Source organism: Rana temporaria, chromosome 1 (genome assembly GCF_905171775.1).
Source record: "Rana temporaria chromosome 1, aRanTem1.1, whole genome shotgun sequence".
Classification (NCBI taxonomy): Eukaryota; Metazoa; Chordata; class Amphibia; order Anura; family Ranidae; genus Rana; species Rana temporaria.
In genome coordinates, this window is record NC_053489.1 from 21,256,473 (window position 1) to 21,270,956 (window position 14,484).

The 14,484-nt window shown below is 46.2% G+C and overlaps 1 protein-coding gene across 1 annotated transcript in view; it reads right to left on the reverse strand.

Annotated features, from left to right (window-relative positions):
• LOC120928058 (vomeronasal type-2 receptor 26-like) overlaps positions 1–9,095 on the reverse strand; it is a 33,653-nt gene extending 24,558 nt beyond the window's left edge. The window contains exons 1-2 of the mRNA XM_040339174.1: positions 8,822–9,095; positions 3,216–3,507 (exon numbers count right to left, since the gene is read on the reverse strand). Of these exons, the coding sequence (XP_040195108.1) occupies positions 3,216–3,507; positions 8,822–9,039 (510 nt within the window). The 5' untranslated portion in view covers positions 9,040–9,095. The remainder of the gene's footprint in view (positions 1–3,215; positions 3,508–8,821) is intronic.
• Positions 9,096–14,484: the final 5,389 nt, after the last annotated feature.

Consider the following 14,484-nt stretch of genomic DNA (forward strand, 5'->3'; position numbering starts at 1 on the left):
CGATGAGGAGGTCGGGGATGCTGCTGCGCTCCGGATGGATCTTGACATCGCTGGATCGGAGATCACCCAGCCGTCGCAGGATCGTCTCATCGCGGGAGATCACCCACAGCCGTCGCAGGATCAGGACAACGCAGGAAGCCGGGAACGAGTGGATTTCTCACCGCTGGAGTTTTTTTTTTTTTTTTAATAAAGGACTTTATTCTACGGTGTCAGTGTGTTTTTTTACAATACTTTACACTTCCTTCGTGAAATGGTAGAGGTACAGTGTACCCCATTACCATTTCACACAGGGGGGGTCAGGATCTGGGGGTCCCCTTTGTTAAAGGGGTCTTCCAGATTCTGATAAGCCTCCCGCCCGCAGACCCCCACAACCACCGGGCAAGGGTTGTGGGGATGAGACCCTTGTCCCCATCAACATGGGGACATCCTCCCCATGTTGAGGGCATGTGGCCTGGTGCGGTTCAGGAGAGGGGTGGCGTACTCTGTCCCCCCCTCTTTTCTGCGGCCGGCCAGGTCAACGTGCTCGGATAACGGGTCTGGTTATGGATATTTAGGGGGAACCGCACGTCATTTTTGTTTTAAATTGACGGCGGGGTTCCCCTTAATATCCATACCAGACCTGAAGGGTCTGGTTATGGATATTTAGGGGGAACCGCACGTCATTTTTTTTTTAAATTGACGGCGGGGTTCCCCTTAATATCCATACCAGACCTAAAGGGTCTGGTTATTGAATTTGCGGGGACCTCCGCGCATTTTTATTTTCAAAAAGTCCGTGTCCCATTGACTACAATGAGGTTCGGAGTTCGGGTTCGGGTTCCTGAACCTGAACTTTTTTTTTAAAGTTCGGGTTCGGACCCGAACATCTAGGTGTCCGCTCAACTCTAGTCCCTTCATGTTCGAATGATTTGCCTGAATACTATTATTACTATATATTCTATTATTATATATATATACTGTATATGTTGTGTCAAGATCCATGGTGCACCTTCCCCTCCCTTGGTTTTCTTTTTTCCTTTTTCTTCTGATTATGATATCACTACTACTAAAGCCCTGTACACACGATCGGTTTGTCTGATGAAAACGGACCGATGGACGGTTTTCATCGGACAAACCGATCGTGTGTGGGACCCATCGTTTTTTTTCCATCTGTGAAAAAAAATAGAACCTGTTTTAAAATTTTCCTATGGATAAAAAACTGATAGAAAAAAATGATCGTCTGTGGGGAACTCCATAGGAGAAAAATCCATGCATGCTCAGAATCTGCTCAGAAGTCGACGCATGCTCGGAGGCATTGAACTTCATTTTTCTCAGCACGTCGTAGTGTTTTACGTCACTGCCATTTTGACCGATGGTGTGTAGGCAAGACTGATGAAAGTCAGCTTCATCAGATATCCGACGAAAAAATCCATCGGATTAGATTCCATCAGATATCCGATCGTGTGTACAGGGCATAAGAGATGCTGCTCTTTTTCTTTATAAGATGATAATGATACTTTTCTGTATTGTGTTTGCTTTTTCTTGTTTTGTTGGAAAAATTTCAATAAACATACAATTACAAAAGAAAACTATTGACTACTAATGCCGCGTACACACGACCATTTCTCATGACAAGAAAGTTGTAATTTTTTATATTGGTCATGTGTAAACCGGTCGTGTGTATGCTCCATAGCAGTTTTCTCGACTAAAAAACTGCCCGCAAAAAAATTAGAACCTGCTTCATTTTTTCTCGTCGTTTTTCCCTTCGTTCTTTTTCTCGTTGCGAAAACTGCTCGTGTGTCTGCTTTTCCGAGGGGGAAAAAAATTTGCATGCTCAGAAGCAAGTTATGAGACGGGAGTGCTCTCATTCTGGTAAAACTAGAGTTAGTAATGGAGATAGTACATTCATCACGCTGTAGCAGACTGAAAAGCACAAAAACTGAAAACTGTCTCTCACCAAACTTTTACTAACACGAGGATCAGCAAAAGCAGCCCAAAGGGTGGAGCCATTTGAATGTAACTTCCCCTTTATAGTCCTGTCGTACGTGTTGTACGGCACTGTTTTTCATGAACGTGTGTATGCAAGTCAGGCTTGAGAGAAATCACGACGAATCACGTCGCAAAAAACTTAGCTTTTTTGCCTGACAGGAAAAACGGTTGTGTGTACGCGACATTATGGTCAAAAATCTCATGGTAGGGCAATTATACTCCAATATAAAAAATAAAAAAGGAGGGACAGCAAAAACCCATTAGGGGGATATCAGGAAGAAGTGAGAGCAGACAGAAGAAGAAAAGGGAGCAAACTAAACTAGGAAATTGGGAGAGGACAATAAGTGACCGACCGTCAGGAATCTGGTAGTACTAGGTAAGTGGTGTATGAATCATGACATCAAGGGCCTTCGATTTTATTTAATACATTTTAGCCAAAATATCCTTTCATCCTGCTAGTCACTTCTTCCTACTGATGGTCCCCAGGGGCCCGGCTGCCCCCCTCCCCTTTTTTTTTGCATTACACCTGTAAGGGGCCCAATGGTCCCCAGGGCCCCTTCCTGGCCAGGCCAGCCCCCTCCCATTTTTTTTCATTACACCTGTAAGGGGCCCGATGGTCCCCAGGGCTCCCCGCTTATTATCTCACGTCAGGGGAGAAGAGATTACACTTTTTGTTTTTTTGTCAGCACCACCCTCCCCCGGTTCTCTGCTCCAGGGGGGCCCTGCCTAAAGCTGCCTAAAGGGCCCCAAAATTTGTGATGGCTGCCATGTTGCCATTACTTTTGTACATGCTCCAGGTGTCTAAGGTTCTTATCTCTCTGAATGGCCCTGGTGGTTGGGAGGACCTCTGCCCTGCTGTGAATAGTAATGACTGGAGGAGCCACTGTCAATCAAATACCCCTGCTCACCCTGTCAAACATTGCTGTTGGTGAGGTTGAAAAATGGGAGCCTAACGGGAGTGAGAAAATATGTAGGATTAACAGTGGCTCCTCCTATCCCATAACCCAGCCCTCACCATTGTAATTGGCAGCCACTCTCAGAAGCAAAAAAAAATAATTACATTGGATTTTCGAGATGCAAAATGGGGAAAAACCATTAGTGATGGTGCCAGGTGTGTTTTCATTTGTTTGACTGGCTTTGCATTTACATACACTTTAACTTTCACAGACCGCCATGTCTTTGTAAAATGTATATTGTTGTCTCTGGTGACCTAGAATAGTATTACAAATATACAAGTCGTTTCCACTTACCTGTGTGTATCTGTACAGTCCGAGGATTTCGGCGATTGGGATTGTAGTGGATGAATATTGATCTCCAATAACACCGGCCAGCTTGCCTTGTCCTTTACATGAATAATTAGGAACTGTCCCATTTGGTCCAGATAAGATCTGCAGAACACTCTGTACACCCTTCTTGGGTTCCAGCCATGAGTCATATAGATGGAAGCCGAGAGTGATATTGGGTAAGATGTCTGGATCCTGGTTGATATTATCAATTGCGTAGAGGAAAGCTAGGAGGTTCACGTAATACCGAACAGATGAGCTATAAAAAGACACCCCCCCACCCCAAAAGCAGTAAGTTAACAATTTGTATATCTATTTAAAATATTTTTCAAATATTCATACATGTGATGAGCTTAAAGTGTTACTAAACCCACAACAGTAAAATCAGTCTGTATACTGTATGCAGTAAAGCATGCTTGTTATACGCACTGTGAAACCTAAGGGGTTAATCCTCCAAATTGTGTAAAAAGGCTGCTTGATCCTGTCTTTTCTGATCCTCCCTTTTTTGGGGGGGAAGGGTACATGTGATCAGCACAGGGCCAATCAGCACTGTCCAGACAGAAAGCCAGGGGCCATGCAGCCTCATATGACAGTCAGAGGAGGATTAATACCCCTCCGACAAGCTTTAAAGAGGAAGTAAACCCTGAAAAAAAAAGAGGATGAAAACTTCAATAAAAAAGATTTTGCAAAAAAAAAAAAACAATGTAATCAGTCCTCATTGCTGAGCTCCTTCATCCCTCTTATTCATTTTGTTGCTCGTCGTCATTGAAATCTTTCTAATTCAACAACATCTTTCATGAGGACTGGTGACCAAAACTGAACTGTATATCGTCTTCTTGGAAAGAGTAATTTGATAGATGGATATAATGTTATCTGTGTGTTATATATGTAATATATTTATATTTATACACACACACGGTATGTAGATAATATCTATGTATGACTATGTGTGCACAGGAGGGATCAGAGATTATGAATAAATCTACCAAATACATAATGAAATGTCATTGAAAAGGCCACCACAAAGTAAACAACAACCAGATGAAGGAAAGTGCTCAATGGACTGGATGTTTGTATGTGGAGAGTCACACGAGTCAATGTTAACATGAAGAAAGACAAATGTTTATTCCTCAATAAGCAAAAAAGATAATGGTTAAAACAATCAAATAAATTGAAATAAAAATGGAAAGAGTCAATGATACCACACAGGTTCCTACGGGCGTTAAAGGGGTTACCATCCTTCAGGTTACTAGCCGATGAGGCATGGAGAGGCGCCAATGTCCATGCTGTGCAGATAGAAGCCTGGTCTGGGAAGGGGGGAGGAAGGATGACCGATGGACCAAGGAATGCAGGCGCAAGTTTGAGGTGTGCCTGCCAGTTGCTGCAGAGTGGTGTGGGGCATCTGGAAAAGGAGACTGAAGAATCTTGCCTCTCTCTATGAAGAACTGTGGCTGCCAGCCACTCGAGCCAACCGGGAAGCAAAGCAAAGCCGAGGAGTCGACCCTCCTTGATGATGCGACTGCAGGGTGCCAACGGGAAGGAGGAAGGTGGAAGCCTATAACCAGCATGAGACGCAGGCTCGTCTGTTGCCGTCACATGTTTTGTGCGCATAAGCTTTGTCAACATCCATGACAAAGCGCATCCGCGCGAAACGCGTCATCCTGCCAACAGACGAGCCTGCATTCCACCCTGGTTACGGGCTTCCAGCTACCTCCTTTCCATTGACACCGTGCAGTCGCCTCATCCAGGCACGCCGACTCCTCGGCCTTGATTGGCTTATTGGTTGGTTCGAGTGGCTGGCAGCCACAGTTCTACAGCCTCCTTTCTCAGGCGCCCCACACCACTCTGAAGCAACTGGCAGTCACACCTTCAACTCATGCCTGCGTTCCTCAGTCCCTCAGTCGTTGGCTCTTTCCTTTTTTTTCAAAGTGTTTAATTGTTTAACCATTATAATTTTTGCTTATTGAGGAATAAACATTTGTCATTCTTCATGTCAACATTGACTCTTGTGACTCTCCTTCATACAAACATTCAGTCCATTAAGAGCTGTCCATCTGGTTGTTGTTCTGTTTATGTCATACTTCCCATATGTTATGATGCCACTGTGCCCATCAAATGCTGCCACTGTGCCCATTAAATGCTGCCACAGTGTCCCATCAAATGCTGCCACTGTGCCCCATCAAATGCTGCCACTGTGACCCCCCTCTCGCTCGCCTTCTGCCCAGCAATTACCCTGTCTCGGTGGCGGGTCAGGCAGCGGGTGACGACGGCGAGCTGTGGGACCTTTTAGCGGGTCAGACAGCGGCTCCTTTGTCCATGCTGCGTCTCCTCCTCCTGATAGGCATCCAATCGCAGCGCCTGTCCTTTCAGCCAATCAGGTCACGGGTAACAGACCTGCGCATCTGATTGGCGGAGAGGCGATTCAGTGTTAGGAAGGCGAATATTCATTCATCAGGAACACTGTTTCCTTTCAACTTCATAACTGCATTACAGATCCGAAAGGAGGTTACATTATTCTACTTTGTACTATCAATAATGTCCACTATAGCTTGGTGGTCATCTACGCCCGAACCAACGCCAGATGCACTTCCTCAAAAGGACTCTGCATACAGCAATAAAAGTCCAACAATGCCACCTGCTGATACGTGGAGACTTCAATTTAGTCCCAGATAACGCCATGGACTCGCTTGTGGCCTCCAAAAGACATGCATTATTGCTTCTAATGATTTATTTGACATGTAGAGAAGTTGTCACGGGAGTGAACGTGATTATACCTATCTATCGCAGCGCCACAACACCTACTCACAAATTGATCTCTTTGTAGCTGATAAATGTATCTCAACTATTCACACCACCACCTGGTTAGATCATGCCCCATGTCAGCATCACCATACAGTAGCTGCTAAATCATCTCAACCTAATTTCTACCTATGGAGGGTTAATTAACCTTCTCCACACTCCCTGCTATTCTGCCCCCCCCCCCCCCACACAACAAATTGAGGAATTATTCTCAATTAACTCTGAATCAGTATCTGACCTGCTGGTGGTATGGAACTCCCATAAGGCAGTTATACAAGGTGTATTCATCCAAATCTACATTATCTCGCCGTTCAGCCAATAGGGGTGCGTGCGCGACGCCAGAGGCACGCGCCCCCCGCTCGCCCCTGATGCCGACGAACATGCCCAGCGGGCAAGAACACCGCCGGGCACCCGCGATCACTCGTTACAGAGCGAGAACCGGGAGCTGTGTGTGTAAACACACAGCTCCAGGTCCTGTCAGGGGGAGAAATTACTTATCGTCTGTTCATACAATGTATGAACAGCGATCAGTCAGTCCCACCCCCCTTCAGTTAGAACACACCCAGGGAACATAATTAACCCCTTCCTCGCCCCCTAGTGTTAACCCCTTCCCTGCCAGTGGCATTTTTATAGTAATCAATGCATTTTTATAGCACTGATCGCTATAAAAATGCCAATGATCCCAAAAATGTGTCAAAAGTGCCCGAAGTGTGCGCCATAATGTCGCAGTACCATAAAAAATCACTGCCATTACTAGTACAAAAAATATTAATAAAAATGCCATAAAACTAGCCCCTATTTTGTAAACGCTATAGCTTTTGCGCAAACCAATCAATAAACGCTTAATTGAATTTTTTTTACTTTTTTTGGATTTTTTTTTTTGTATTCAATAGGGATGGAGGCGTGTGTTTTTCATACGCCTCATTTAAAGTCCCAACCCCAGTTTTGTTTGTACCATATAGGGATGGAGATGCGTTTTGCTGATACCCTTATACTATTATGCGTTTTTTTTCCAGTGCTCTTCACCACAATACCAAGCATAGGTGGAGGTGGGGACACACCCCTAGTCACCTGTCCTCCATCTACCCATCAGTCTTTACATGCCTCCATTGGGGAGACTTCAAAAGTTTAGTTAGGACTGCAGATCGCAGAGAGCCTTGTCGCTGGCTCTGCAGCTTACTCATGAACTTGCAAATGTGTGCAACCAATCTTCTGCTTTTAACATATACAGTTAGACAGTTGAATTTGGCTTGCTGTTTGGGTGGTAAGTACAGTATGAGCCTGGTTATAAATGTTTACTATTTTTCTTATACTACTGTTTGTTTAAAAACGCATCTCATTTAAAGTCCCAAAAACCCCTTTTTTTTTTGTATCCAATAGGGATGGAGGCGTGTGTTTTTTATACGCCTCATTTAAAGTCCCAACCCCAGTTTTCTTTATTTTTGTTTATAGTGCAAAAACTAAAAATCGCAGAGGTGATCAAACATCACCAAAAGAAAGCTCTATTTGTGGGAAAAAAAGGACGCCAATTTTGTTTGGGAGCCACGTTGCATGACCGCGCAATTGTCAGTTAAAGTGACGCAGTGCGGAATCGCTAAAAGGGGCCCCGTCATGACCAGCAATATGGTCCGGGGCTTAAGTGGTTAAAAATGGACGCCTGTCAAGATTGCAGGTACTCCAACAGTGAAATATGGCACAGTGAGACTGCAATGGACACAGAGAGGTATGGCACAGTGAGACTGCAATGGGCACAGTGAGGTATGGCACAGTGAGACTGCAATGGGCACAAGTGAGGTATGGCACAGGGAGACTGAAATGGGCACAGTGAGGTATGGCACAGGGAGAGTGCAATGGGCACAGTGAGGTATGGCACAGGGAGACTTTAATGGGCACAATGAGGTATGGCACAGTGATACTGCATTAAGCACAATCAGGTATGGCACAGTAAGACTGCAATAGACACAGTGAGGTATGGCACAGTGAGGCATGCACATGGGCATTGTTGACCCTCTTTTCCGCTTACAGTAGCTGCTGCATTCTCACCCTCGGCTTATACTCAAGTCAATATGTTTTCACAGTTTTTTTTTTTGTGGTAAAATTAGGTTCTCGGCTCGAATACGAAGCTCATCCCTAATTATAACAGTATTCCACCCACCGGGGGGGCCAGGATGGCAGTCAAGCCTTCTGCCTCTGTCCTATACCGAAAACCTAATAAATGGCATGACAAAATGTATCCATCTTGATGTCACTATACTACCTCATATACAGGTATACATAGATGGTATATGATACAATCTAACATTGCTCGACAGATACTGTAACTGTTCATCTGTATGTTTACTTATCTACTTATTCTTGACATATATCATACATTTCAATAAAATTCTATTGAACGAAAAGAAGTGACTGTAGAGGAAGTAAAGCAGCTCATTACAACTTGTGTTAGAAACTGTTCTAAGACTGTTGCCATAGGAGACAGCATTCCTACACATGCAGATGTGGTGTCTTGCTGGATGCCTTTCCCTGCATGGCTGTCTACCTGTAGAATTCTCTGAGACTGCCAATACACATTGCAACCCACTCTACAAAGAAGTGAACTCCTGGCCCTGGAGGTTCTCATTAGACTAAAGGAGACCCGGGATCTTGCTACATATACATCCTTACAATATTTCCATCACATGTATTTCTTCTAATCATTGTGTAAAGTCCTCTCTGTTGTTTTTTGTCACCCCGATCACTTTTGTCCCCCTCTTCCTAGCAAGTAAGTTACATACCTGTATGTCTTTTCTTCAATCAGTGCTAGATATTCGATTTTTGACCTCAGAGTGAGCACTCCTCCAATGATCAAATCTCCATCCTGAAAATATTCAAATTCATCAATGACATCAGAAAGCTTGAGGGAGCAGGCTGGACTTTCCATCCCCGATCTCCATAGGGTCACACATTGCGGCATCAAACAGAACTGGAAGATGTAGAGATATAATATGACCATCGCTCCGCTCACTGGATTCTTCTTAGGTCTCCATTGTGACACCGACCTCTGCAGCATGTGTGTCACAAGGACGATACAAGGAGCTGGCTCCTCTCACCCTCCTTTTATACAGTTCAGTACCATACAGCTTCTATTGTTCTCAATATACTGACATCGTCTTCTATCTACTTTTAGTTGTTTTGCAGGTAGTTTTTTTTTATTTCCAAGTGCTTAATTTTAACAACTCTAAACCAAGAAACAGAATGTATTTAAAAGTAAACTCTATAACATAACAATGCACAATGATGTTCTACATTCGTGGCCGAAATTGTTGGCACCCCAGACATTTTTCCAGAAAATCAAGTATTTCTCACAGAAAAGTATTGCAGTAACACATGTGTTGCTATACACATGTTTATCCCTTTGTGTGTATTGGAACAAAACAAAAAAAGGGAGAAAAGAAAAGGGATTTTTTAAAAACAGCTTACCTGTAAAATCCTTTTCTCGTAGTACATCACGGGACACAGAGCGGCATAGTAATTACTATGTGGGTTATAGAGTCTACCTTCAGGTGATGGACACTGGAACTCAAAGACAGGAAGTCCCTCCCTATATAACCCCCTCCCCTAAGGGAGCACCTCAGTTTTGTAGCAAGCAATATTATTCCCAATTTTTCCCCAAGAGGGGCGGGTGCTCTGTGTCCCGTGATGTACTACGAGAAAAGGATTTTACAGGTAAGCTGTTTTTAAAAATCCCTTTTTCTCTATCATACATCACGGGACACAGAGCGGCATAGTAATTACTATGTGGGATGTCCAAAAGCAATGCCAAATGAGGGGAGGGAGAGCTAGAAGAAGGACCCAGAGGTGCCACCGAGTGCAGGGATCTCAAAGAGCGGCCTGTAAGACAGCCTGCCCAAAGGCCAAGTCCCCGTGCCTCCTCATGTCCAGCTGATAAAACTTTGTGAACGTGTGGACTGATGACCAGTTTGCCACCCTACAAACTTGGGCCATGGAGACCTGGTGTTGTACTGCCCAAGAAGTTCCTAAAGCTCTAGTAGAATGAGCCTTAATAGAAGCCGGAGGCTCCTTACCTTTCAGGCCGTAGGCCTGAGCAACTACTTGCCGAATCCATCTGGCTAACGTAGCCTTTGATGCTGCCTGCCCTTTTTTGGGCCCATCCGGCAAGATGAACAAAGTATCTGTTTTCCTGATTTGGGCCATAGCCCTCAGATAAACCTTTATAGCTCTTACCACATCTAAAGCATGTAGTAATCTTTCCTTTCCTGAATTTGGCTTAGGGAAAAAGGACGGGAGAACCAGGTCCTGGTTCAAATGAAAGCTTCAGACTACCTTGGGCAAAAAGTTAGGCAAAGGTCGTAGCACGACCTTGTCACTATGTACTATTAAGTAAGGTTCCCTACAGGAGAGAGCTGCCAACTCAGACACCCTCCTGGCCGAAGCCATAGCCACCAGAAAGACTTCCTGGACAGCAGGATCAAGGGAATTTGACCTAAGGGTTCAAAGGGCTGCTTTTGCAGAGCTGACAGGACCAAATTTAGGTCCCATGGGCACAAAGGGAGTCTGACTGGAGGATTAATCCGCAGAGCTCCCTGCAAAAAGGTTTTGACCAGGGAATGTGTGGCCAACGGTCTCTGAAAGAGCACCGATAACGCAGAGACCTGGCCCCTGATGGTGCTGACAGCCAGCTTCATGTACACACCATGTTGTAAGAATTCCAAGATTCTACCAATGACAAATTTTCGTGGATGCCACTTTCTGGCCTCACACCAAGAGACATAGGTTTCCACACCCTGTAGTATATCTGCCCAGAGACTGGTTTCCTGGCACTGATTAGGGTAGAAAGTACCGACTTCGACAATCCCCTTTTCCTTAAGACGAAGGATTCAGCCGCCATGCCGTCAAACTTAGCGACCGTAAGACAGGGTAGAATATCGGTCCTTGAGACAGCAGGTCTGGCCGCAGAGGTAGAGGCCAGGGGTCTCCGACTGACATATTGACTATCAGGGAGTACCACGATCTTCGTGGCCAAGCTGGAGCTATCAGGATTACGGGTTTGCCCTCTATCCTGATCCGACGCACGAGTCTGGGTAACAGCTGTAACGGCGGGAAGGCATAAATCAGGGAAAAACGGTGCCAAGGACATACCAGAGCGTCCGTTCCGCAAGCCCAAGGGTCCCTTGTCCGGGAAAGGAACTTGGGCAGCTTTGTGTTTAATCTCGAGGCCATCAGGTCCACATCCGGTGTACCCCATCTTTGGCAGATGGTCTGGAAAACCTCGGGATGGAGAGACCACTCCCCCGGGAACAATTACAGACGGCTGAGATAATCTGCCCTCCAATTCTCTATGCCGGGAATAAACACTGCTGAAAGGCATGGTTTGTGGGCTTCTGCCCAAACAAAGATTTGATCCACCTCCCTCTGGGCTGACCGACTCCTGGTGCCACCCTGGTGGTTTATGTATGCCACAGCCGTGGCATTGTCCGACTGTACTCTGACCGGGGTGCCTTGTAACCTGGTCGTCCAAGCCCTTAACGCCAGGGAACTTTCCGTGTTTGACCATGTTCCCTGCTGGGATAAGTCCCCCAGGATCGCTCCCCAACCTGTTAGGCTGGCATCCGTGGTGACTATCTTCCAGGCTATTGGACTGAAGGATCTTCCCTTGTTTAGGTTTTGGGGTGTTAACCACCAACAGAGGCTCCCCCTGACTGATGGGGCGAGCGTCATGGGACAATCCAAGGACGGAATCTTTCGGTTTCCAATTTGACAGGATCGCATTTTGTAATTTCCTTGAGTGGAATTGAGTGTAGGGTCCCGCCTTGAAGGTTGCTACCATCATTCCTAACAGTTGCATGCTGCGACGAACAGTCGGCTTTTGCCTGCTTAGTAATGATAGAATAATCAACCTTAGGGAATCGACCTTTGCCTGAGGCAAATATATCTTCTGCTGGGTTGTGTTGAGGCGTAAACCTAGGTATTCCAGGCTTGTCGTTGGTTGCAGGGCCCATTTGGCCCTGTTTATGACCCAACCTAAGGCCTCTAGATATTGAACCGTGGTTCGAACTGCTCGCTCCAAGCTGGGGGCTGAGCGATCTATCAGCAACAAGTCGTCCAGATATGCCAGAATCAGGATTCCTCTGGTTCTTAAATTGGCCAATACTGGAGCCAGGATCTTCGTAAAGACCCTTGGGGCTGTGGCCAGACCAAATGGAAGTGCCACAAATTGAAAATGGTGTTGACCCACCGCGAACCTCAAGAATTTGTGGTGACCTGGGTATATCGGGACGTGGAGGTATGCGTCTTTGATATCTATGGACGCAAGAAAATCTCCCCCATGCAGGGATGTGGCTACCGAACGAATGAATTCCATCCGAAAGGTCTGAACAACCAGGAACTTGTTTAAGCGTTTCAGGTCTAAAATCGGCCTGACATCGCCGTTTGGCTTTGAGATTATGAACAAATTTGAGTAGAATCCCAGACCTCGTTCCTGAGTGGGTACCTGCACAATTACCCCTTGGGCCAAAAGACGGTCCAGGGATGCCAACAGAGAAGCCCTTTTTCCTGGGTCGCTTGGCACACTTGACCTCAGAAAATGAGGCAGGGGTATCCCCCGAAACTCCAGCCGGTAACCCGAAGCCACCGTGGAGAGAACCCACTTGTCGGGGATTCCCTTTTTCCAGATTTCTGAAAATAGCTGGAGTCTTCCCCCCACCCAAGAGGATGGGGGTGCCCCTTCACAAGGACGATTTTGGAGCAGGTTTATTCTGCTTACAAACCCAGGGTCTCTTGTTTCCTGAAAACTGGTGGCCCTGTGGTTTGCTGTCGCTACTGGATCGGTTTGGCGGCCGTCGATACTGCCTGGGATTAGAGGGGCCCGGCGCTGGTGATGCTGGACGCTTAAAAGTGGGGCCTCTGAACCGTTTCTTTACCGGCAAAAGAGTACTCTTTCCACTTGTTATCTTTTGTATGTATTTGTCCAAGTCTTCACCGAATGACCTTTCACCATGAAAGGGAAAGCCTGTTAATAGTTTTTTCCAAGGAGTCTCGGCTGACCAATTCTTCAGCCATAAGAGCCTGCGCATATGCACAATAAACATCGAGAGACGAGATGCCTGTTGGATAGAATCCTTTATTGCATCTACTGCAAAACAAAGCACTCTAGGCAAGTCTGCCAACTCTTGCGCTTGTTGGGCTGGAATGTCCTTCAGGATCTGTTTAGTCTGATCTTTCAGGGCCTGGCATACTCCAATGGCCGCTACGGCTGGTTGTACCACTGCACCCACCGTGGCAAAGGAGGATTTTAATAAAGTTTCCAAATGTTTGTCAACCTGGTCCTTAAACATCTGGACATTGTCGACAGGACAGGTCAATGTTTTGTTCACGCATGATATGGCGGCATCGACAGTTGGGACTGACCATTTATTGGAAAAAATTTATTCCATAGGATATAATACTGAGAATTTTTTAGGAGGAATAAAGATTCTATCCGGTCGTGCCCATTCCTTGTACATAAGATCTTCTAGGAGAGGGTGGACATGAAAGAAGGTACTAGTCTGTGGTGCCTTCAAAGACCCCAGTGAGGAAACTGCACCCACCGGAGACTCCTGTAGAGGTAACTTGAAAGCTGTGCGGACCATGTCGGTTAAGGACTGAATCCACAGCTTCTCAGCTTGGGAAGCTGAAAAGGGTTCCTAAATGGTGGATTCTTCTGAATCTTTCCCTTCCAGATCCTCCCCATAATCCCCCAGGAAGTCCATTTCCTCGGAGGAAAGGCTATCCAAACTCTGGGACCATAGCTTAGGGGAAGGCGATCTAGCCCGTTTCCTCTCAGGAAGGGAGGCAGCAATCAAGGCTGCCAATCTCTCTTCCAAACCCCCCAAGGTGGCAGCCAGGGCCTCTTCTGTGACAAATACAGGGGCTGGCTGAACAGGGCCTGCTACAGCACCAGGCAAATCCACCGGCTCTACCTGGATGTTGCACTGGTCTTCCAGGGGAGAGAGGTGCTGTTGAGGCCTGGCCCAGATCCTCTGAACCCGATGGGGACCCCCTAGGTTTCTTTGCGTTTTTTGCCGCTTTAGCGGAGTCTGCCCCTTTAGGAGCCATTTGCCCACAACCAAGGTACTTCCTCTGTAAACAATACAGAATCTATAGGCCACAGTAAAGTCTTCCCTTATGTAGTGCAACTACTTAGGAAAACTTGTGGAGCTGCCCATAGGCTGAAGCTCCCACCAGAAAACTGGAACTAGTGGGACCTGTCTTGGGGGAGGAGGCTAAAGGCATTTACCTGAAAACGATGTGTCCAGATTTGGGCTCTCAGCCCCTGAACAGGTACATTTAGGGTACCTGGGTCCACCAACCTGAAGGACTCTCAGAGAGTCAAAGGCACTGACAGCCTCTGGAAGCACGCGCTCTGTGTCTCCACACCACCGCCGTCCACCGGCGCTGT